The following is a 25,404-nucleotide window of genomic DNA, read 5'->3' as shown; positions in this document are numbered from 1 at the left end:
TGTACGAAGGCAGCCAGAGCTCTAGGGAAAAATTGTGTGGTTTTGAAAGTTCTTACCCAAAGAAGTATAAGCTTGGATGCTCTAAGGAAGAACTTGAGAATGTTGTGGAAGCCCAATAAGAGTCTTCAAATCTCTGAGATTGAAGATGAGCTCTTCATGGCGGAATTTGGGGACACGAAGGACAAACAAAGGGTACTGAATATGTGTCCCTGGAGTTTTGAAAAACAACTGGTAATTCTTCAAGAGTTCGAAGGAGAACTAGTGCCAAAGGATATTGTGATGAAGTGGTCGCCATTCTGGGTTCAGATTTTCAACCTGCCCCTAAAGAGCAGAACAAAAGAAACGGGTTGGACGATCGGAGCGAAGTTAGGGGAGGTAATGGAGGTTGATGTGCCAGATTCAGGGGTCCAATGGGGAAAATGTCTGCGCGTAAGAGTCCGTATTGACGTCTCTAAGAGACTAGTTCGTGGGAAGAAAGTTATCATTGAGGGAGGGGAGAGCCGGTGGGTTCAGTTCAAATACAAGAGACTCCCCAATTTCTGCTATGAGTGTGGAATGGTAAACCATGCAGTGAAAGAGTGCCCAGAAAAATCAATGGAGAAAAACCAACTGTCAGAGGGGCACATGCAATACGGAGCGTGGCTGAGGGGAGAACCATTAACGCGAAATGGATGGGAGCTAAACCAAACGGGTATAGGACCAAAGGAGCCAAACCGCCGTAGCTTCGTCACCGGTGAGCCAAAAAAATCAGGACATCAATCCAGTGGGCCTGCAGAAGAGCAAGAGGGTGTGGTGGGTCACATGAGCATCTCCTCAAACGCTGAGCCTAGTGACCAGAGGAGAGGCGATCTCAGGTCAGAAGTAAGTAGAGAGGCTGAGGCGGAATTACACGGAAATGGTAAGGTCAGTGGGTTGTGGAAAAGTCGACAAGCAAGGAAACTCATTTGGATGATAGAGAATGGGTCTTGGCAGAGGGTCAGACAGACCAACTCTCAGTGGGAAAAGGATTTGGTCCAAAAGAACGAGCCCGCTTTTGAATTTAATTTGGCGCCAAAGGTCTTGACCGAAAGAAAGGAAGAAAGCCCAAATTCTGAAATAGGCCCAGTAGCAATGTCTTACGACCCAAAGGAAGGTTGGGTGTCTGAGAAGCTCGGCCCAAACAGCAAGCACTGGAAAAGGCTTGCGAGAGAAGTGAAGGAGAATGGGCTTTGTACAAATGAGAGCCCAGGAAGTCAGAAAAGAGAGGGCCCAACGCCCCTTCAAGAGCTTGATCCTAATGCTCTCAGTAAGAAGAAAAGGAAAGGGAAGTCAAAGGTGTGCGATGTATCTGTGCAACACAAACATATGGATGGCGATGAGGCGGCGGCTGCGATGCAGCCCCGCCGAGCCCAATGAGTGTTCTCGCCTGGAACTGCCGGGGTCTGGGGTCCTCCCTGGCGGTTCGTGTCCTCACCGATGAGGTGAAATCCAAAGACCCAACTCTGGTTTTCTTAGCTGAAACGAAGGCAAGTGTGAATCGAATCAAGGGGATTCAGCGAAAAACAGAGTATACTCAAGGAATAATTGTGCCTAGTGATGGTCGGAGCGGCGGTTTAGCGATGCTGTGGAGAGAGGGCACTGATGTGAGGTTCAAGAGCTGCTCCAACTCCCATATCGACGTTGTAGTCCATGGGGTTGTCTCAGCCGAACCGTGGCGGGCGATCGGTTTTTACGGTCATCCTGAAGCTAGTAAAAGAAATATGTCATGGCAACTCCTTGAAGCACTCCGTGCGCAATGCAACATGCCATGGGTGGTTTTCGGGGACTTCAACGAAATCTTGCATCCGGGAGAGAAAGTAGGTGGGGCAGACAGAGAAGCTAAGCAGATGGAGGCATTTGGGGACTGCCTAGATCGATGTGGGTTAGCTGATCTGGGTTTCTTGGGACAAAAGTACACTTGGTGTAACGGCAGGCATGGAGATCAAAGGACGAAATTGCGGCTTGACCGTGTGGTGGCAAATGGGGATTGGATGGAGAGGTTTGTTGATGCAAAACTTTTTCATGTCTCAATGCCTATCTCGGACCACTGCTTACTGAGTCTAAGATTAAGCAAGGATCAAAGGCGAATACGGGCCAAGAGGAGATTTATGTTCGAAGCCATGTGGACTAGGGATGACAAATGCAAAGAAGTAGTGGAGGCGGCATGGGATCCAGTTAGAGGGGATCCAAATTTCCAGATCACTGACCGTATTAAGAGGTGCCAAGAGCAACTTCAACGGTGGAATTGGAAGGAGTTTGGCAATGTGGGGCAGGCTATAAAGCAGAAAAGGGAGCGGCTCCAACACCTCGAAGCCTTAAATAGCCTCCATGATAGAGCGGATGAGATTCAAAATCTGAAGAAGGAGATTAACGAAGCTCTGTCGAGGGAGGAGGTGATGTGGGCCCAGAGATCAAGGGCTTTGTGGATGAAGTGGGGTGACCGTAACACGAAATTTTTTCATGCTACCGCCAATCAAAGACGTCGGAGGAATAGTATAACGGGGCTGGTGGATTCTAATGGCATATGGCAAGAGGATCCGGGTGCAATGGAGGGTATTATCCTGGATTATTTTGAAGCTATCTTCAGGTCAAATAACCCATCAAGCTTTGATGCATGTGTTCGTACCATTACTCCTAAAGTTACTCCAGAAATGAATGCTGCTCTGTGTGCTGAGTTCGGTGCTTCTGAAGTGTGGAACGCTCTGCACCAAATGCATCCAACAAAGGCTCCTGGCCCAGATGGTATGTCCCCTATCTTTTTCCAGAAATATTGGGATGTTGTCGGTGTTAATGTGATTGACTGTGTGTTGAACATACTCAATACTGGTGTTATGCCTGGTGGTGTGAATGAAACTTATATTTGTTTGATTCCTAAAACTAAAGCCCCCCGTAAAATTTCTGAGTATAGACCTATTAGCTTGTGTAACGTTATTTACAAAATCGTATCAAAAATTCTTGCTAATCGCCTGAAAAGGATTCTTACTGAGGTCATTGATGAGTCCCAAAGTGCTTTTGTCCCGGGGCGGCTCATAACTGATAATGTGATAGTGGCTTTCGAGACTATGCACTGCATTGATGGGAGGAAAAAAGGAAGGGAAGCTCTGATGGCCTTGAAGCTCGATATGAGCAAGGCTTATGACAGAGTGGAATGGCAATTCTTGGAGATGATAATGAGGAAGTTGGGCTTCCATGAGAAATGGATATCCCTAATGATGATGTGCATTTCTACAGTCTCTTACTCGGTTCTTATAAACGGGGAGGCAAAAGGCAAGATTATTCCATCACGGGGGCTTAGACAGGGTGATCCAATATCTCCCTATTTATTTTTGTTGTGCACTGAGGGGCTGTCTGCCAGGTTGAAAAAGGAAGAGATTGAGGGTAGTATCAGGGGGGTTTCAGTTAGGAGGGGGGCACCACAAATTTCCCATCTTTTCTTTGCCGATGACAGCATAATCTTCTGTAGAGCGACAGTGGAGGAGGGTAGAAGGGTTCTTAATGTGCTGGAAGAATATGAGGCCGAATCGGGGCAAAAATTGAATAAGGAAAAGACCTCATTATTTTTCAGCAAAAATACGAGCCCGGATGTCCAGGCCCAAGTGAAACAGTTATTTGGCGCCCAGATTATTCAGCATCACGAGAAGTACCTTGGGCTGCCTCCACTTGTGGGGAAAGGAAAAAGGAAGGCCTTTAGTCGTATCAAAGATCAAGTTGGAAGGAAAATAGCCGGATGGAAGGGTCGTTTGCTCTCAAATGCGGGTAGAGAGATTCTTATCAAAGCGGTAGCTCAAGCAACTCCTACTTATACCATGAGTTGCTTTAAACTACCGGACACGCTTTGTAAGGAACTTAATGCCATGATGAGCAAATTCTGGTGGGGGCAAAAAGACAAAGAAAGGAAGTTGGCGTGGATTGCGTGGGAAAAGCTTTGCACATCCAAAGAGGAAGGGGGTATGGGCTTCAGAGACCTCAAAGCGTTTAATCTTGCTCTTCTTGCCAAGCAAGGGTGGCGAATCCAACAAAACCCAAATACCTTAGTCCATAAGGTGCTCAAAGCTAAGTACTTTGCTGGTTCTACCTTCAAGGAAGCCCAATTAGGCCATAGACCTTCATATGTGTGGCGTAGTCTATTGGCGGCAAAGGATATTGTGGTGAATGGAGCTAGATGGGTTGTTGGGAATGGAGAGAATGTGAAGATTTGGGAAGATAGATGGATTCCTACCCCGGATTCTTTCTTGGTGGTTAGCCCTAAAGTCCCTCTTGAATCTGAAATGGTTGAATGCCTCATTGACAAAGAGTCTAGATCCTGGGACATAGATAAGGTGAGGAGAGTTTTCTTGCCTCATGAAGCAGATGTGATTCTGGGAATGACAGTGAGCTCTCGGCCTGTTGAAGACTCTGTGATATGGGCATGGACCAAAAACGGCAAATTCTCAGTGAAAAGTGCTTATTGGGTAGCTCAAAAGTGGCTAAAAACCCAAAACCATAATGCAGATAGGGGAAGTACTTCAGACAACTCGCGGATGTGTGCGTTATGGAGGCTGATTTGGAGTCTTAACTGTCCAAACAAACTGAAACAGTTCATGTGGCGCTCATGTAGGAATATTCTTCCAACAAAACATCGATTAAAATCAAGGGGTGTTGATATTGAGGTGGGGTGTGACTATTGTGGGCAATGTGAATCTGTTGCACATGTTCTATGGGGATGTAAATTTGCTGTTGATGTTTGGGGAGAATCGAGACTCAAGTTACCTCTCTTGTCTTACCCAACGGATGAGTTTTTGGAGGTTGTGTGGGAGGTTAGAAACAGAAAGCCTGAGGTTGACTGGGAGCTGTTTGTGGCCACGGCATGGGGATTATGGAATCAAAGGAATACGGTCAAGTTTGGGGGAAATCGTAAATCTGCCCATAGACTTTGCCGTGATATGGAGGAATATGTGAAGGAGTTTCGGCATGAAAATCCCCCCCCATGTAAGTCATCTAGACCATTTACTCCCTCTTGGAAACCACCAATACAGGGCTGGAATAAAGCTAATGTGGATGGGGCTGTTTGTAAGGAGAGGGGCTGCTGTGGCATAGGTGTAGTGATCAGGAATGCAGAAGGGCAGCTGATGGGGGCAATGAGTAAAAGGCTGGCCCTTCCTCTTAAGGCCTTGGAAACTGAAGCTATGGCATTGCAGGTGGGGATTCAATTTACGTGGGACCTGGGATTGAAGGATGTTGTGTTTGAAAGTGATTCGTTGACAGTAATCTCAGCCCTCTCAAGCGATACTTCCCCACCTTGGTCGATTCAAAAGGTGATTGAAGGAATCAAGCAAGACCTCAAGTGTTTCAACACTTGGTCTGCAGTCCATGTTCGTCGTAGTGGGAATGTGGCTGCCCATCTCATGGCAAAAAATGCTATTACAGTTGTAGATAGTCTTGTATGGGTTGAGGATATCCCACCCGTTATAGCTATGCAGGTCTCAAAAGATGTATCAAGCATGAATGCTGTTTCTTTTTAATGAAATTCCAGAGTTTCTAATCAAAAAAAAAAAAACACACTATGCATGTAAAGGCTTATTAGCCCATATCCATCACAAGAACAATTTGCAAATAAAGCACCTGCCCATCACAGACAGCTGCAACTTTATGTAACGGTTTACCATCATCGCCACAAAGACATTCACCATCCGCACCACTTGCTCACAAAGCAGCACATTTGGGCAAAGAAGAAGAAAAATCCTCTGGGATTGGATTGATTCTTGATCAGAAACAGTAGTTACAGAATCATCATGTGCAGAGCAGAGCATATTGATCAGGGGAATCAAAGATCCTTGTTTTTTTACCACTACCGGTCTCTGCAGCTACAACCACATCCTTTCCCGAAAGTGTAGCTGGTACATAAGCAGCCTATATTTCAAATAAAAATATCTTAATAACAACCCTCACTAAACTCATAAACAATAAACGCACAAGGATTTGGATTTCAATCTTTAGTTTTAAATGACTTGAATAAAATATGAAATGATAGAATTTTCTTCATTGATGAAATTTGTGAAGGGATTGAGCTTTATCAATGTGTTGATTTGAAATGATTAAGTGTAAAATGTCATTCCATATCCGTAATATCAAGTATTTTTCTTTAGCAAAATCTCAAAACCTTACCTCATCATGTGCTGTTAAATTTATATCAATCAATTTATACTACTGAAAACCAAATGGAACCTAAGAATTACAAAGAGAGATCCAAAACAAAGCCTTTAAAAAGTCTAGTATAGAATTTTTCACTTATTAAGCACAGCATTAGCCAAAGTTTTCATCTTTTCCCCTCAAAAAACAAAACCCACAATTCTAAATTTGTTGTTTTTCCCTCTTTGCCTTTCATTTCTCCGCAAAAAATCAAAAAGAAAACATTGACATTCATGCTATATTTCAACGGACGACTGAACAAGGCCAGGGTGTGTCTGTGTACCTGAACCAGAATGCCGGCATTATAGAGAGAGTCTGAGAAAGCTTATCGGACACCCCGAGGGATACCCACGACACGTCTTCATCAGCATAAAACGTGTCAGTGTCAGTTCCCTTCCTTCCTGCAGCTGCGGTGGCGGAAGCAAAAGGTCTAGCTCTGCTTGGGTATGGTTTAGATTTACTTCATTTCGTCAATTTGTCATGCTTAGTTGTCTGTTAAGCGTCAAATTAATCAAAAACAACTTCAAACAAACATAGAAGGTTTAAAATCAAATTAATACAAATTTAGAGAAGGGTGTGCAAATATGTTGTTGTGCCAATTTGGTGAAGTATAGTACTGTTGTGTAGTAAATTGACATTAGGAGGCAAATAAAAAAATTGAAACTTTAAAGAACAAAATCAAAATTACTCCAAACTTTAGGGGTTAATTTGTAATTAGAAAATAAAATACCATCATTTTCGGTTACAAGTTACTATGTACAAAAGTCACTTGGCTTGTAGTTGTCGGAGAAGCAAAGAGACTGATAGCAATGGCGCCAAAGACACCGAAAAACAAAAGTACCCCTCAAGACCCAGATGGGATTTTGGCAGGAATGGTTGTTTTCTTAGTCCAAAATGGAGTTCAGCCTCGCCGACTACAGGTTCTAACTCCATCCACCTTTGCACTTAGTTTTATCATATGATCAAACAAAACTTTTACAGATCTTAGGTGTTCTGCATTAGCTTCTCCAATTATATTCTAACCCATACATAAACTGCATTTATTTTCATTCTCTTTGAGAAAGTTAACATTAATTTTGTTGTATTGGTCAATGCAAGAATTTTATTGTAACTAAGGAATTTGCACCTCAGTTTTGCCCATATATCATAAACCCCACCTAGCTACACAATATTTATTTGCATTTAAATCTTTCTGTCTCTCTTTTTTTGTGGGGTATATAAAGATTAGGAGGCAGAAACTGGTGCAAATGGGGCCTGCAATAGAAGAGCGCTTATCCAAAAGGGTCACTCATCTATTTGCTATGAACTCAGAAGCTCTTCTCAAACAAGTGGCCGCTGAACGCTTGGAACGCTTTAAGGGAGTAAGTCTCAGTTCTTGTCTCTCTGTTTGAGCATGATCTTCATTTTGTATGATGGTTTACATATTCCTACATTGTTGCATCATTTAATTTAATATGGGCTTGCTTACAAGTTTGACATATAACTTTAAGTCTAATTATATTTTTAAAATTTTATTACTTCCATTCAGTTTCTTAGTTAGAGTTCATGATTAATATTTTTACTGGAGGACCAAATTAGCAGCTAAATTTGCTTGCTAAGATTGAAGTTTGAATGCAATTTGCTGTTTGCTTAAGGGGATTTTTTTTTAATATGGGGCCCACCAAAATATGCTCGAAAGCCCAAAAAACTGGCCTTTTTGTGCTTGCAAAATGCACACAAGTGTGCTTAAAATCATAGCAGCTGACAAAGATTGTAATCAAAGTGGTGTACAGTGTACTTTACCTCTATGTTATCTTATGTTGGACTCTTGTTTAGTTGAGTTTAATGACCCACCTCAATTATGGGAAATCAGTTATGGTCTAAGGAGTTACACTTAAACTACTACATTGCCTACATTAAAATCCTCAGAGGCTGTTTTTCAGGAACATGGAATATAAAGGACATGTCATGGCAAGACTCTCTAGTTAGGTATAGGCCGAGTTCAACATTCAACTCCATAGGACTTCTCTATCAAGTAGTTTCTGATAAATTATTTTGACTTGTTTCTTGAGAAAATTTGATAATTTTGTTAGATTATATTTTTTGTCTTCATATATCATATTCATCTATGTACTATCACTTTTTGCAGAGGGCTCTCCTTTATCAGTGGCTAGAGGACAGCTTGAGATTAGGAGAAGGTATCTGAGGATTTGTACAATATTAAAGTGGACCGAGAAGGAGATAACATCCCAGACAAGTCTTTACTCTTTAGCTCCTAAAGAAGCCAACAAAAACGCTACTAGTGACGAAGAACCATCACATAGCAAAAAAATCAGATCCTCTTCTGAAGATTCAAAAAATATAAATGCAGAAAGCAAGGAAGATGCAAAAAGTAGTGCTGTATATGATGCACCGAGTACTCCTGGAAGTTCTGATGATTCACCCAGTACTCTAAGCCCAGTGAATACCAGTCCACTGACCCCAGATCCTTTTAATGAGGATGTAAGATGCCAATAATTCAGATATTCTCTGGAACTTTATATTGGAAATTTTGTAGCCACAGCAATTGTTTTGTGGAATTTAGGCTTTCTTTTCTTTTTGCAACTAAATACTTTTACTATTTTCAATCAGGTTGACACAATGCAAACATCCTTGCTATATAGTCCTCCTGATTTAAACAGGACTATAACCGAGATATTTGGAAAGCTTGTTAACATATTTAGAGGTGAGACTAAAATCGATTCTTTATTTTTGGTTTGTCTTTTTTCTTGACCTCTTGGTGATCTGATTCCTTGTGATTATTGCTAATGGAAGCATTGGGTGGACCGGCAGTCATTTAGCTACTACAAGGCCATCGCAGTTATTGAGAAGTTGTCCTTTAAAATTGACAGTGCAGACCAGGTCAAAGACCTACCCTCAATTGGGAAGTCACTGCAAGATCATGTAAGCGAACATGCTCATGAGTAGATGTCTGCATTATTGGCCTAGGTTGTTTACTTGGCTTGTCTTTTAAAGCTTAGTCTTTTATCTCAAGTTGGTCATCACATGAATTCTATACAAATGCTAAATATTGCACTTCTAAGAATGGTACAGCTGAATAGTTTCTTAGTCACTTACTTGACCCCTTTTAAGTTTGAATAATAGGGTAGTTTATTATTTGCCTATATGAATTTTGAATATATGATTATGAATCACCAAAAATTTTTTTTGCTAAGTCATGAGTCTCATCATGATATTGTTACAGGCTTAGCTGAATTGTGGTCTGTCACGTAAAATTATCTATACTGTGTGCTTTGAACATTGAAGATTAATGTGTTGAGGTATTTAATTCCAATCTTGAAACTCAAAATTTTGTACATTAGTTTTGGATCCTTACACATAAGAGTTACAATCAGAATTTAGAGAAGCCTATGCTGTAAAATTATGCACTCTCTGGTGTACAGGATGCTTTAAATTCTATCATCTAAAGTTTACAGATTTTTTTTTTTTTTTTTTTGGTAATTACTTGCAGATCCAGGAGATAGTGACAACTGGGAAGTTATCCAAGCTGGAGCACTTCACTTTGAAAAAGATGAAAAGGTGTTGCAAAGGTCCTCAGTAAAACTAGAATTTACTATCATGAACTGCTAAATGCATCATGAGTTATTTACATTCATTCTGATTGTTAAGTATCTTCTTCCTTGTTAGCACCTTTTTGAATAAAATGATTATTTCATTAATTTGGACTTGCTTTCCTGAATCTAGTCTTTGTATGCCAATGATTGAAGATCCAATGAATGAAGATCTTATTCTTTTAATATTTTTTTGAAGTTTAATATTCTGGAGCTTCTTTGTTGGCACTATGTACAGTGATTAGCAAGAAAGAAATCCCATTCTATTCATAGTGGGTTTTAAATTGTTTATCCACTTACGCAGTATTGGAGATTATGAATATATATATATATATATATACATATATACAAGCTATATCTGACCATAATTCTTATCTTTTTAATAATCTTTCTTTCATCTGCATTACCATTTGCAGGTACGAACAATCACCTTGTTTGGTGAAGTTTGGGGTATTGGTCCTGCCACTGCCCTTAAATTATATGAGACAGGATATCGTACACTAGATGATCTAAAGAATGAGAATTCATTAACAAATTCACAAAGAATTGGGTTAAAATATTTTGATGATATCAAGCAAAGGATTCCACGCCATGAGGTCTGATATCCATGTTACTTCTTGGAATTTTGCATTGCTAATCTGGAAGGTCTAGATTTACTTGACCTTGGATGTTTTTGAAGTTATATCTGATTCCACAGGTTCAAGAGATGGATCTTCTTCTTCAGAAAGTTGGGGAGGATATTTTGCATGGGGTGAGCACTATAACTTTTTCTTTGGTGCAAATGCTTTTTGCCCAAACTTTCTTTTAGCAATAAATGTGATTTCTTTTTCTCTCTGTGTGTTTAGCATTATAAATTAGTTGGTTAATATCAGGTGACAATGTTAAATGAACTGATTATATGTGAATTTAATTTGGTTCATCATTGTTATTCAATTAGATGTGGATCAAGATATAATTCATTGGCAATCAAATTTCAAGGCACAAGCATTGTTTATAATTCTGGAATTAATAATGCATATTTGTATATGCATTATCCTACTATTTTGATGTCTGTCTTGAAGGTGAACATAGTCTGTGGAGGATCATTTAGACGTGGAAAAGCTTCCTGTGGGGATTTAGACATTATAATTACACATCCTGATGGGAGGAGGTACAAAATTATTTCAATCTTAGTGTGTCACCTTATATTTTGTTTCATTGACAATGTTCACTTGTCTTGATCTTAGAGGAGATCAGTTGCTTTTAGGCCAACTGTTTTCTTCTCTCCTGAATTCAGCTTTGTTCTCTTTATGACACCTCTTTCTTCGCTTGACTGAATGAAATATAAATGTAAATGGTAGAAGAAATATACTCATAAAAAAATTTATCTTCAAATATCCAATGAGTTGTCAAATGGCACCTTTCCCCCCATAAGAAAAGGGTAGGGGTAAGGTTGTGGGTTTCAAACCCAATGAGTGTAGGTGTAAGCTGCCAATAAAAAAATATTATGGTCAATTACTATAAGAAATCCAAGACATTTTTCTACAGACCTTTTTTTTATTTTTTATAAGAACTCAAACACAGACCTTATCTATTTGCTTTTACCTATCAAATAAGTTTTTGATTACCCACCATATATCTGGCTGATCTTGGTTCCAAAGAGTGTAGATTGAATTACTGGATGCCTCCAAATTCCAACAAACAGTTTTTCTACAAACATAAAAGATTCTATGAAAGACATTATTTCTTATGACCTAATTGGATTAACCCTTGATTGCTGCAGATCTTGCCACTTTCTGCCCCAATTCTTTGACATGCCTTTTTTTTTTTTTTAATGTTATCATTTTTGTTTTTTGTCACCCCTTTACTTGTCTACATTCTTTTATGACTTATAGTCTTTCTGCTTTGTAAATTCTAACTGCCATATACGTGTTATAACTCTGTACTTACAGTCATAGAGGTTTTTTATCAAAATATGTCGAGAGTTTAAAGGATATGAAGTTCTTAACAGAGGATTTGATTTTCACTACTCACAGTGAGGAGGTAATATCATTTTTCTTCTGTTTGATTGACCTATCTCTCTCCCTCCCTCTTTGCTGAATGCATGACTCTCTTATTTCTTGTATTCTATGTTATATATGAGAAGGAGAGATAATTGAAGTTTATTGGTATTTATTTTTTGGATGCTTCCTTTTTTATTATTGGTCATCTTGTGTAGCATATTTTAAGAACCATTGTTTTACAGTAAAAGTTGTGACCTTTGAGAGCTATTAGTTTGTTTCTGCAAATTGCATTTTGCAATCATAGGAAATGAGATCCTTGTGATTGTCAGACTTGCCGTAAGATGCCCACATTAAATTTATGCAGAGTCTTTTCTGGTTAATTCTCTTAGTTGACTATCTGTTCATGTATACACAGCCACCTTTGGTTGTATACAGCTTTTAATTGTTTTATGTAGAGTTGCAGAAATGTATATGATTGATTTCGTGATACTTTTAATGCATATATTACATTTTTGTAGGTATACCCAGGGATATATATGCATTTGGACTTATAGCTTGGACAGGGAATGATGTGTTAAATAGGTGGTATATCTCCTTACTGACTATTGAAGTCTGTAGTTTCTTAAATATTCTAACTTATGAAGTGTTTGCCTAATGAAAACAAAAGAAGTTCACAGAATGTATGTCTGATCCCTCTGCATAGGATTTTGTAGGCTTAAAAAAAACATGTCAGCTGTGCCAAATGTTGTATATTTGCAAATGAACAAAGGATGAGGGTGATGCATCTATCAAAGACATTTAATATTGGAAAGAGTGTAGTTCTGCTGTTGAATAACATGTCTAGCAATTGTTGTATAAATTTCTAAGTAATATGCTATACTGCTATAAACAGAATTTGCTGAACTAACATATTTTGGAAAGCGGTAGATTAAATTAGAGGGAAACAACAACTAGCTTTTTTTATAGTACTGACAATTATTTCGTTTGCTACCAACAGAATGGTGTTGTCTTCCAGAACCATTCCTTGTAATTCTCATACCAAATTGATGCACTTTCTATACGTACTCCATATTTTGCATCAATTTTAGAATGTCTTCATTATGCTTGGGAAATATTTATGACAAATAGACTTATGGATCAATCAAGAAATTAAAAAAAAAAAAAAAAAAAAAAATTCAAAACCACCCACAGTTGAGTAGGCTTAAAAAAAACATGTCAGCTGTGCCAAATGTTGTATATTTGCAAATGAACAAAGGATGAGGGTGATGCATCTATCAAAAACATTTAATATTGGAAAGAGTGTAGTTCTGCTGTTGAATAACATGTCTAGCAATTGTTGTATAAATTTCTAAGTAATATGCTATACTGCTATAAACAGAATTTGCTGAACTAACATATTTTGGAAAGCGGTAGATTAAATTAGAGGGAAACAAACAACTAGCTTTTTTTATAGTACTGACAATTATTTCGTTTGCTACCAACAGAATGGTATTGTCTTCCAGAACCATTCCTTGTAATTCTCATACCAAATTGATTCACTTTCTATACGTCATATTTTGCATCAATTTTAGAATGTCTTCATTATGCTTGGGCAATATTTATGACAAATAGACTTATGGATCAATCAAGAAATTTAAAAAAAAAAAAAAAAGAAATTCAAAACCACCCACAGTTGAGTAAAAGTTTATATTATTTACTTGATACTTGGGTGTAGGTTGAGATTGCTGGCAGAATCTAAAGGATTCAGGCTTGATGATACAGGGCTGTTTCCAGCTACTCATGGTTCAGGTGGTAAACGGGTAATGAGTTTATATGAGTTTATTGTACTTTCACTTGTTTTCATGGTTCATCTAGCTTTAGCAAGCATTGTTCAAATGCAGGGAACAAGAGCCAGTACAATTTTGAAATTTAACACGGAGAAAGAGGTTTGATTTCCTGGGATTTCCTTGGCTTGAACCACACGAAGGGAATCTGTGAACTGTGAATAGTTTGTATAAGCATGCTGTACATAAGAGTTACCATGCTTGGTTTTGCACCATTATAAACAGAAACCTCCCTCACTCCTTTGTTGGCTGAGAGTTTTTTGGCATGCTTTCCTTGTAAGTTATGATATAACAACAGGTCAGAAAAAGAGGGATTTTTCTTTGGCATGCTAGCCTTGTAAGTGATGTATTTCAAACAAAGGGGTCCAAGTAAAAACAGTGATGTCACTACAGGGTTGAGCTTTCACTTTGGTCCTCAATTTCCGCTGCATGATAATTTTTTTTAGCACTAGAAATATATGGCAAGGAAAGGATTAGAGGGAACTGGGAAGATAGGTTGAGGGTGAATAACAAAGAAAGAAGAAACCATCCACGTGATATGATAATGAACCAGTGGTTAGATAGCCAACTTGTCAATGGGATGGATACCTACAAAAACAAAGACTGCCTTGGGTGGCACTAGTGTGGCATTGGTTTAAGCATTGTGATGCCTAAGTTAGTGATGATCTAACCAAAAAACAGTTTTAGGAGGATTTATGCACTTAAATTCAATTACATTATGTGGGTTTAGAAAATTCAAGCATTGTTAAATCCAAACTGTATAAATTATATACTTCATCCGTTGGATTTTATTTCTCTGAATAAATGAATTCATTTAGCAGAAACAAGAAACAAACAAACAAAAGCAAAGAGGAATTGGTATGTCTTACTGTTTGATAGAAACCAAAGGGGTTAAACGAGGAGATGGTTGGAAGCTCACATGCAAAACAAGAGGCAACGTTATGAGCTACAAAATTAAATTCCTGCAAACATAGAAAAAATCTCAGTCCACAAAAAGGTGGGTGATATTAGTAGCGTCGTCTAATGGTATTATTAATATTTACCTAAAGTCATCAGTGAGTCTTGTTTCATATTAAAAAAAAAAAAAAGAAGAAGTCATGAGTGACTCTATCACGTTCGTTTTAGTTAACTTTGTATATTAGAATCATCCCCGTCTTACCTAAATATTTTTTTTTTTAAAAATTGATTAATATCATGGCTCAATAATAAAAGATGATCCACCATCATGAAGTATCGCCCGTACACCTACATAGCAAAAAATAAATAATAATTGGTATCATTTATATGATATCTAAAAGTTTAAACGTAATATTTATTGTTACTATATTCATTTTGAGCCATATCAGTATAGCATTTCACTTCAGTCGGTCCACTAGAGTCCATTCATTTTATTTCGGTCCACTTCAGTCCATTTGATCTATTGAAGTCCATTTCAGTTCACTTTGGTCCACTCGGTCCAATTTGGTCCATTTGTTTCATTTTGGTCCATTCAATCCACTTCGATGATGCATTGTGACTCTGGGAGGCGAGATTTGTGTGAAAAGAAGAGATGTTTCATTGACAATTATATCACATTCTCAACGTAATGTTGGTAGGTTTTTGATTTGGTCCATTCAATCCACTTTGGTGATGTATAATGAGGAAATGTTTGTGTAAAAAGATGAACTACTTCATTGTCACACTCTTAATGTAATGTTGGTAAGTTTTTAATAAAATTACATTTTACCATTTTATTCTTGCATTTTACTATTTTACTATTCCAAAATTTTACATGTGAGCAATTTTGATGGTGATTGGCTGATTCCTCCTAGTCCTCTTTTTTTTTTAGATAAAGTAATTTTTATTTACCAAAAACAAAAAAAAAAAAAAAAAAAAAAAAAAACCCTTCCTCTACCTATAAATTACCCTGCACCAGCTCTAGAGTTCACCCTAAAACAGCTCCCTTGCCTCTTTAACTATTATAGCCCTATGGCATTTGCCAATTCTCTGGCTCCAGCTCCTTACATGATGAATTCACTTTCATCACCCTCTCCCAATGGGTACAAATAACTAAATTTCAAGTTCCATTCTTTGTCTAATTCTTTGTGTCAGTATTATTGATACGATTTTCTTTTGTTACAGGGAAGACAAGACGCTTATGCAGTTATGCGCGTTAAACAGGCTGTACAGATAGGAAGCCTGCTGATCGTGTTGATCACACTCATCATCACGATGCGCAGATGTCGAACTACCAGCGGCAGTAGCGTTGCTGACAATGATGGCATTACCAGCGGCCAAGACCATATACAGCGAATAAATTTTAATACCAACGACGGAGGATTCACCCGAACAGCGTATGTGTGAAGTACTTGTGCCGCTATAGGTGCTCACCTCTAATACGAACGACAGCATTACTAGCAGCCAAGACAGCATCCAATTAATATGCTATAGGTTTCACATCATTTGAAGCTTCTTCTGAAGATGTGAAGATTACATAGTTTGCTTCTAGTTGTGTATTATTTTACTTTTGTTTTTGTTTTTTATTTTATTTTTTATATATAGCAGAATCTATGCTGTGTACATATGTTATAGTTTGTAACTTTATAATTAATCCTCTGTTTGATTTAAGACTGAATACAATAATTTACATTTCAAAAAAAAAAAAAAAAATACAATTATTTACTCCAAACACTTGAGTTTATTTAAAAATAAAAAAAATAACAACTCGTTATAAAGACACAACAGTGAGTTCTACATAAGATTTCATCCCCGGGATCAAATTGTTTAGATCAATGGAGAAAATAATGAAATTTAAGTTTCTTATTTTGGGACCCTAAAAATCAAGAAGCCTTCCGTTAAAAAAAGCCTTATTCAAACTCCAAACAACGGCGTTTGTCTGGGTCAATATTATTAAGGAGAGCAGCTGGGTCAATAAATTTCTTTATTAATGAAATTTATGAAGGAATTTGAGCATTATCAATATGTGGATTTGAAATGACTAAGTGTAAAATGTCATTTCATATCCATAATACTATGAAGCACGGGTGCGTTTCGGGACTCGGGTGCGGGTGCGGGTGCGGGTGCGGGACTCGGCAATTTTTGAAAAAGTAGGGTGCGGGTGCGGCAGGACTCGGCGATTAAAAAATTATTAAAAATATTTTTATTTATATTTTCTTTATATTTTTACTATTAAAATATTCTTAAAAAACACATTAATATACTTGATTCACAAAACAAAGAAAGAATAAGGCAAGAAACGCATCTGAGGTCAGAATTTCGGCCTCTCCGGCAATTTTCAAGGCCGATTTCGGCGTGTTTCAGCCGATTCCGGCCTGTTTCGGCCGTATCGGTCGCCGGCCGATATGGACCGATATGGCTGATACGGCCGGATTCTGGCCGCCGGTTCGGCGCGAATTGAAGCCGATTCGGCGCGAATTTAAAAAAAAAAAAAATTGCAGACGCGGCACTGACGCGCAATCAACCGCGTCGAACTCGAGTGCGGCACCCTCCCAGCCGCGTCCGTGCATTCTAGCCATAATATCATGTGTTTTTCTTTAGCAAAATCTCAAAACTTTACATCATCACGTGTTGTTAAATTTATATCAATCAATTTATACTACTGAAAACCAAATGGAACCTAAGAATTACAAAGAGAGATCCAATACAAAGCCTTTAACAAGTCTAGTATAGAAATTTTTGCTTATTAAACACCGTATTGGTCAAAATTTTCATCTTTTCCCCTCAAAAAACAAAACCCACAATTCTAAACATGTTGTTTTTCCCTCTTTACCTTTCACTTCTCCGAAAACAATCAAAAACAAAACATTGACATTCCGGCTATAATTCAAAAAATGAGTGAACAAGGCCAGGGTGAGTGTGTGTGGGTACCTGAACCCGAGAGGGCCTATCGATGCCGGCACTATAGAGAGCCCGAGAGAGCTTATCGGACACCCCCAGGGATGCCCACGACATGTCTTAATCGGCGAAAAACGTGTCAGTTCCCTTCCTTTCCGCAGCAGAGGTGGCGGTAGCAAATGGTCTAGCTTGTCTTTGGCAAGGTGGGTTCAGACAAAAGAAGCTGACCTTGGGCAAAGAAAAAGAATGGCATGAAGGAAGTAATGGTAGTGGTGGTGAAGGTGAAGGTGAAGAGTTAGAGAGAAGAAGAGAGTATGAGTGTTTGAAATGGGAAAAGAATTTAGTAGGAGGAGGTGAGAGTTTGTGGAGGTAAAGCAGTGAAGGTGAGCAATTGAGAAGCATCTGGGTTTTCTCTTATTTTGTGGGATTGGAATGGGGTTTTGAGAATTGCAGAGGAAGGGATACGGGGTTTTTTAGTTTAGGGTTTAAGCATAAACCCTTGCCATTGTCTATTACTCTATTGTGACTGAATAATAATAATAAAATTCATAATAAATATATTATTTTGTTTTCGAAACTTTACTAAATATTTGTTTTTTATTTTTAAACTTTAAAAAGTACTTTGTTGGTTTTTAAGGGGGTGTTTAGTATACCATTTCAAACAATAATTTTCAATTTTTAAACAATATTACATGTATTTTCACACACTTTTTCACTCACACGTATTTCTACATATATTTTCAAACAACAAAATACATGTTTTTAAGTGCATATACCAAACACCCCTAAACAATTGAAAAGTTGATTTTTTTTCTAAACTATTAAAAATGTTTTACTTTTGCGTCTTTAAATTTTACTAAAAGTTTATTTTTCGTTTTTAAACTATTGAAATTTTTTCTTTTTATCCTTATTTTCTCTAAATTATCTATAATAAAAAAATAAAAATAAAAAACTCTTTACAAAGCGTGAGATTAAAAAAAATAATTTAAAGATAAAAAATAAAATTTTAGTAAAATTTAGACATCAAAATAATATTTTAACCACAAAAAAGGTTCACACTCCAAAGCTCACCTTTTAAATTTCACTATTTTTCATTTTAATTATCTAAAAATTTGCATTCTTTGGTTTTAGTTTTTTAAGTTTCAGAACTCCACAATTCCGTTACCATTTGAAACCCCCCAAACAGCGTCATTTTGCCCTTAATTTAGTATGTAATAACTAATATTCCTATCTTCACAGTCAAAAAAATAATAATTAATATATTATTTATTAATTAACTTATTAAAAAACGTTAATTAAAAAAAAAAAAAAAACCAACCCCAGAGTGAAAGATAATTAGATATCATATCCAGCCCCGCCGACACACCGCACAAAAGAAACTGGGCAGTTTCAATCATGTCTCTCTTAGGTTGGAGATGTGGTGGGGCGCTGTTGTTGAAGCTGAAGTTGAAGTTGAAGTTGAAGTTGAAGTTGAACACTATAGCTGCTGCTTCTTCTGCTACTGCAAGTGCTAGTACTACTTCTTCTTCCCTCATAAATCTAATCCGCCACAACAGTAAACGTTGCTTATCCTTCGCCAGCAACCATGAAGAAGAAAAAAATTCTCATTCTCAATGTCCTCATCAGCACAGCAGCAGCAGCAAAGCCCGAATCTTGGTACGCGGCCGCAACCGCGGAGATAAAGGTATGGATTTTTATTCTGCAGAGATGCTGGATGAGGGAGGCAGCGTTAACATAGGACCCGCCACTCTTGTTGCCACGGTTCCTTTTGACTATCTTTATGGAGACGATGATGAATATTGTAAACTCGTCAATGGTTTTCTTTGTTTTCAAAATAAGGAAGCTGTAAATATCTTGAATCTCAGCGCTCCCCCACAGAGTTTGGCTCTTTGTAGTCCAGTAAGCAACTTTCAATTTAGCGGTTTGGGCTTTGATCCTTTGTCCAACCAATTCAAGTTCTTCAGTTGGCCTAGGGGCAACAGAGAATCTCCTAGCATTTTCACGTTTGGTAACTGCAATGGCAACGGCAACGGCAACGGAGGAAGTAATAGTTGGAGACAGTTAGCTCCTGAAGAATTCTACGGAGCTGACTTATTATGTAATAAATTTTTTCGTAACCAAGTTGGTGTTTCTGCTAATGGTGCACTGTATTGGCTTACCTATTGGGTTACCAATCGTGACAGACTGCCACCCAAAATAGTGGCATTTGATCTCCACGACGAGATTTTTAGATTAGTCCCTTATCCTGATGGTGCTAAACCAGACATTCGCAACCATGATGGACATCTTGCTGCGGTTTGTGGACGCTTGGCTTTCATAGAAAAGTTGCAGCCTGACAAATTGAATATTTGGATATTGCAGGAGGACTACCACAATTGCAACTACTCTTGGGTTAAACAAACTATTCGTTTTCCTTTTGATTGGTCTAAACTGAAGCGATGGAGTCGCATTCTTGCCATCAACACTAACACCGATGAGATCTTTCTGGAATTAGATGTTAACCATTGCTCTTTAGTCTGTTATAATACAAAGACAGAAAATATGAAGCGACTTGAAATCACGGGATTGCCTCATTGGTCGGAACCTGTCCATTGCAAATTGGTCGGCATTTCCTTCGATGATGAGAGAGGGTAAGTTTCCATTTAATATCCAGGGAGAATTAAGTGGTGTTCAACCAAAAACTGATGGGAAAATTTCATGTAATGGGATCATGTTTGCTTGTTTGTTTACGGTTTGGCTTTAGGAATAAGATCTTGCTGTTTTGCTGCAATAGCATCTAAATGCTCATATGTTTGTATTTAAATTTAAAATATACGATAAACCAATCTAGAATTTAAGGAATTGATATTTTTATGTGAATGTTTTTCTTCATCATGGGCACTTAATTATGATATTTTTGAACTTTCTTGTTTTTGCATACTCTTTTAATTTTTGGGGTTTTATGGTGTATGGTAGTTTTGTGTTCGGGGTTTGAAGTACTCCTCTGTTTTGATGAGTATGTTGTGCAATTGAACTCGATATTACCGATATTGAGTTCCACATGGCCTTTTTTTATTTAGAAAAGCCACATCAGAGACTGCCACCATGACGAAACACCCATGAAACTCAATATTAGTGAAGTCAAGTTCCGCACAGAACTCGAATTTAGCAATATCGAGTTCTAAAAGAGTGGTATTTAGCCATTTTCCCCTTTATTTCTTGCTGTCAAATGTGGGATTGCTAGAACAAAACTTAAGTGAATGCGTTGAAACTTCAGGACCTGCTAGACATAAATTTTTACTTAACCTTTTATTTTGTAGGCTTCTATTCAGTATTTGGTTTTTGAGTTTAAATTGGGTCTGGTCATGGCCCAATTTAAACTCAAAAACCCCAAATCTTATCTCCTCTCCTTTTAGCACCGGAGCTCCACCCTGCCACATACACCGCCGCCTACGTTTTGCTGAAGCCTTAAAAATATGTTGGAGCCGTCGTGAGTGTGGTGTCGCAGCCTCAAGGAATATTCTTTTATGATTTTTTTTTTTTTCCAAATTTTAGATTTCGAAATATTGATGGGTTTGGGTTGTTTTTTGGATATCAATCACTTGATTTGGTATAGGTTTTTCTGTTTTTTGGTATTTTAATGGGTTCTGATTAGATTCTTAAGTGGTAGCCTAAAAAAGAATCTGATTGTGAGAATATCATAACAGAATTAGAAGTACATTGGCAGATGCTAATGACATACTTGATACAAACTTGGACATAGTTTACTTTAAAAAGACTGGTTATCTTTCTAGATGTTCCAGATTTGTTGGTGAGAATGTCAAACTAGGGTTGATGATAAATAACCAAAAAAAAAGAAAAAAGAGAGAGACTACATTGATGACAGCAAGCATGACTAAAAGTTTCCCATGAGGTTTGATATTTCTATTGCTTTGTTGTGTAGTTGTGCCCTTCGTTTTGTAATGACTTCTTTTCTCAAGACTCAAGTGGGTTTTTAAGTGTTTTTATTGTCTAGATTTTTCTGCTAATGTTGGCTGCAGCTTAATTTGTTTTCCCAGCTGTGATGCAGATAAGGTGGTTTTGAATACTTAAAAGGAAAACTGCCCTACTATCTTGACTGAAATCTTGGAGCATGTGGCTTGAGCTAGTGAACAATCTTTCATCCTATGCCAACATGGAAATGAAGCCTAAAAATCCTGTATTTTGAAAAACAACTGAATCATCAAAACTTTCATATTGTGAATTAGAAACTTTTAGAAAGAACTGTGATAGGTTTTATTTCAAATAAATTTCCAATCCTATGATCCTCTCTTTGTACAATATATCGTGACAAGTTTTATTTCATATGAATGAATTCTAAATTAGAGACCTTTAAATAGAATTGTGACAATTTTATTTTCTAATATATTCCCAAACCTATGTAATGGGTTATATTTCAGATTAAATAGTAGAATTAAAAACTTTTCAATTATTGTATTGAGTACTTATCAATCTCATGATCTTTTAAATATTAAATTGATGGTCCTTTAAATATTAAATTGTGACAGGCTTTATATTACATGGAATAAATGATTAAAGTTTTTTGATACGCATTGATAAAAAATTTAAGTTCTATTTACCTTCTTGTAATCTAAGGATTCCTTCAACAAATTAACATAGAGAAATAATTAGTGGAATTCTATCTTAGTGACATCTTAAGATTCAATAGAGAAATAATTGCCACTAGAAAGATCTCTAAAAGATTAGACTGTGAACCTACACAGTGCACACGTACCTAAGTCTCACGTTGCGCCCATTGCGGGAGATCAAAAAACGAAAAAAAAAACAAAAAAGGACAAAAAGAGAATTCAAATAAAGGGTACAAAAATCATGTCCTTTTGCTGAATATCCAAGATTGAGTTTAAATTATTTTTTGTTCTTCAAATAATTTGCAATTGCTTGAATGAGAATTGAGTTAAGAATGAAAAATGTTAACTTTGAAATACTTCTGGGATAGAATGGTTATGGATATTTGTGCATTTTGATGTATTTTTGGATTTTTTTTTTTTTTTGTTTTAATACCAAGTAGACAATAAATACTTTTGGGCTTGATGATTTACTGGAAACTTCAATGGTTGTTGATATGAATAGGTGCTTTTCAATGATTTAGATTTTTTTTTTAATGAGCTTTTGAATCTGGGTGGTATTGTTATATGAGATTGTTGCTCTAGGCATTCTTATATTTAAATTCCTTTCCTTTTTATGTTACTTTCAATTTCATGGCCAGCTTTTTGATTTTTTATTCAGGGATCATTTTACTTTCAAACTGAGGCTGCTTGGGCCTTCCTTATCTTTGGAGATTCACAGGTTGACAATGGCAACAATAACTAGTTGCCAACCAAATTGACTTTGTGCCCATGGACAGAAGCTGTACAAAATTTCAGGTTTTATAAACATTGTTAAGATATAACCTGATACTTATCCTGCACTTGCAGCTGGCATATCTGGTGGTGAACAAGGAATCATAAGTTTATAACTATTGCATTTGGTGAGTTGTAGTCCCTTGCAATTACTTGTAAATGTTTTATGTTTGTTTTCATAATTAATATGCCTTGTTTTTGGGATAGGTTACTCACGATTCTTCCAGCGAGATAAACTAGTCACAAAATCGCAGGCTTCTTCTATTGCCCTTGCAACTAGTGAGGCTTCTGACATATTGAGCAGGTAACTTGCATGAATTGAAGCAGAATCAATGATAGAAAATGTTGTTGCTGTGCATACTGCTTCAGCAGCTGAAGTTGAGAAGGATATCAGTCCCAGTTTTAAAATGGAGCTTTTCTTTGAGAGGAAAAAGATTTGATGCTGTGGAGAAAAATGCTGAAGAGGAAAGGCATGAATTTCGCATTTCAAAGAGGGGAAAAAAAAAGTGTAAATAATCATAATCATCAGCAATTGTGAAGGATAGGTTTTGATATGTGTATTGGTCACGTAGTGTGTTAGTTAAATGTTTCCTTCTTCTTTTTTTGAAATTCACAATATATAGCAAATAAAAGCTAATGGTGCTTTGTGAAAAGAGAAATCAAAATAAGCTGAAATACAAGAAAATGCAAAAAAATACATAAATTTGAAACTTTGACTCACAGTCAGCCAAAAGAAGAAACTGAGAGAGATCATGAGGAGGAGAGAAAAGGTTCCTCTATACCCATATTTCCACCCCCAAACTTCGAAATTGTGAGAATGCATCCTGGTTGAATGGACTTTTGCTCTAAAGTTTAATAACAAAAGTGCAGAAAAATGCTTAAAAACAAGAGGTCCAAAACTTAATCCACAATTAACGAGAAGAAAAAATTGGGAAAAGTCGTGAGAAAGAGAGGAAAGATTCTCTTGTACCCATATTACCACTTTCTGACTTCAGAATTGTGAGAATGTTAGTTGGCTAAATGGGTTTTTGCTCTAAAGTTTTAGCTATATGAGTAAAATGTGGTTAGCAAGTTTTGAATCTAACTGGGGCCTTTTATATTGAGTTTATGGTGCTCTTAGTGACTGGTTTTTGGGTAGGGAGAGGGGCTTTGGACCTCCTAAGTGTTATTTCCATTATTTCGGTGTAGTTTGCTTTATGCTTAGGAAATGGGTTGGTTGCTTTTTACATAATTTTGGAAATAAAGAGGTTTGCTCTAATTGGTTGCCTTTTGTAAGTCATTACATAATGGTCTCTCAAGTAGTTGTTGAGGTAACACCACTAATACTGACAGGGCTGACACTCATACAGTCTAACCGGTCTTACAACAATTGGCTTACAGGAGCCAACTAACTGCAGCAAAATGCATTAATATTGAATGGTTAAATATGACTTTTCATTGTTATCCCAAAAAATAATTCAAAAATGAAACCATCAATTCTCTTTGGAAGGAATTCTAAGCATGCTGATGGGTGCTTGCATACTATGAATTCTAGCATTTTAAAGCTCATTTCCATATATATGCACATGATGGAATTGAACTTTAGCATCCTAAAGTTTTGTAACTAGACCTGTTAAAGAGAGTTCAAATCCATATATTTGGTCATCAGTTAGTTTTGTAACTAGACCTCCTAAACTTTATTGTGCTAAAAAAATTGGTCTTCACAACTGAAAGAAGTATAAACAGTCCAATGTACATTATATGGCCAAGAGAGAGAGATATTATACTCTTAGTAGAAAGACTACATATGCAATGCCATTTCTATAATTTAGATACTTGATCAAGGTAGTCAAAGGCGAAAGGCAACCTTAAGGCGCCATGGCCTTGTATAGTCCGAGGCATGAGGCGACAAAAAGGCACTTACCCGAGTAAAGCGAGGCGCCAAATTCTTAATATATTTATTATACATATAGAACTTAAATCATATGTACCTAGTGTATTATAATATTATAATGAAGTGTTTTTCAATGTGAAGCATGAAGAAATTAGGTCTATCAATTATTTCAAAAAAGGATTAGCATGGTTTAGGCTCTATTAGTTAGTTCTAACAATAAGTTTTACAGCAAGCTTCTATATAACAAAAAGTTTTACAAAAAAATTTGTAAATTAATTTTAACTAACAATAAGTTCTATAACATGCCTTTTGAAATTAATAATCTAAAAATAGGTTTCACAACAAACTTTTATAATAAAATTAAAAAAAAAAAAACTTGAGTCTCTTTCCTTACTCCTTAGCGCCTTTTTCATGGCTTAAGGTGGTCGCCTTGCTCACCTAGGCTCTAAAGGCGCCTCGCCTTAGAGCCTTTAAGGTGCCTTAGTGGCACCTCACCTCACCCAGGCACCTAGGCAAGCACCTAGCTTGCCTTTGACTACATTGTACTTGATTGTTAAGCTTTTGATAAGTAATGGGTGACTTTGACATTTTGTCAAACAGCAAACACACAATATCCAATTTCATAGCACATGCTCTTATTAGCATTTTATCAAACATTTTATACACATTACACAATTGGTTGGATCCTGGCCCTATAATGCAGGTGACTGTAAAACTATTAGTCAAGTTGAATGTTGA

General features: G+C 37.1%; 1 protein-coding gene and 1 pseudogene across 4 annotated transcripts; both read left to right on the top strand.

Annotated features, from left to right (window-relative positions):
- The first annotated feature begins 1,088 nt into the window (after window positions 1-1,088).
- Window positions 1,089-13,971, top strand: LOC115982737 (annotated as a pseudogene).
- A 4,784-nt stretch (window positions 13,972-18,755) lies between these two features.
- Window positions 18,756-23,427, top strand: LOC115982729. 4 transcript variants are annotated; one of them, XM_031105429.1, is made up of 3 exons: window positions 18,756-20,045; window positions 22,869-22,921; window positions 23,001-23,427. In XM_031105429.1, exons 1-2 carry the CDS (start codon window positions 18,811-18,813, stop codon window positions 22,885-22,887), a joined length of 1,254 nt encoding a protein of 417 aa, XP_030961289.1. In that variant the 5' UTR covers window positions 18,756-18,810; the 3' UTR covers window positions 22,888-22,921; window positions 23,001-23,427. The 4 variants fall into 4 exon arrangements, with proteins under 4 accessions (XP_030961289.1, XP_030961287.1, XP_030961291.1 ...); XM_031105427.1 differs by lacking the exons at window positions 22,869-22,921; window positions 23,001-23,427 and adding an exon at window positions 20,715-21,813; XM_031105431.1 differs by lacking the exons at window positions 22,869-22,921; window positions 23,001-23,427 and adding an exon at window positions 21,464-21,811.
- The last annotated feature ends 1,977 nt before the right edge of the window (window positions 23,428-25,404 follow it).

This window comes from Quercus lobata, chromosome 3 (assembly GCF_001633185.2).
Source record: "Quercus lobata isolate SW786 chromosome 3, ValleyOak3.0 Primary Assembly, whole genome shotgun sequence".
NCBI classification, from domain to species: Eukaryota; Viridiplantae; Streptophyta; class Magnoliopsida; order Fagales; family Fagaceae; genus Quercus; species Quercus lobata.
This window is presented reverse-complemented; position numbering and strand designations above follow the sequence as displayed.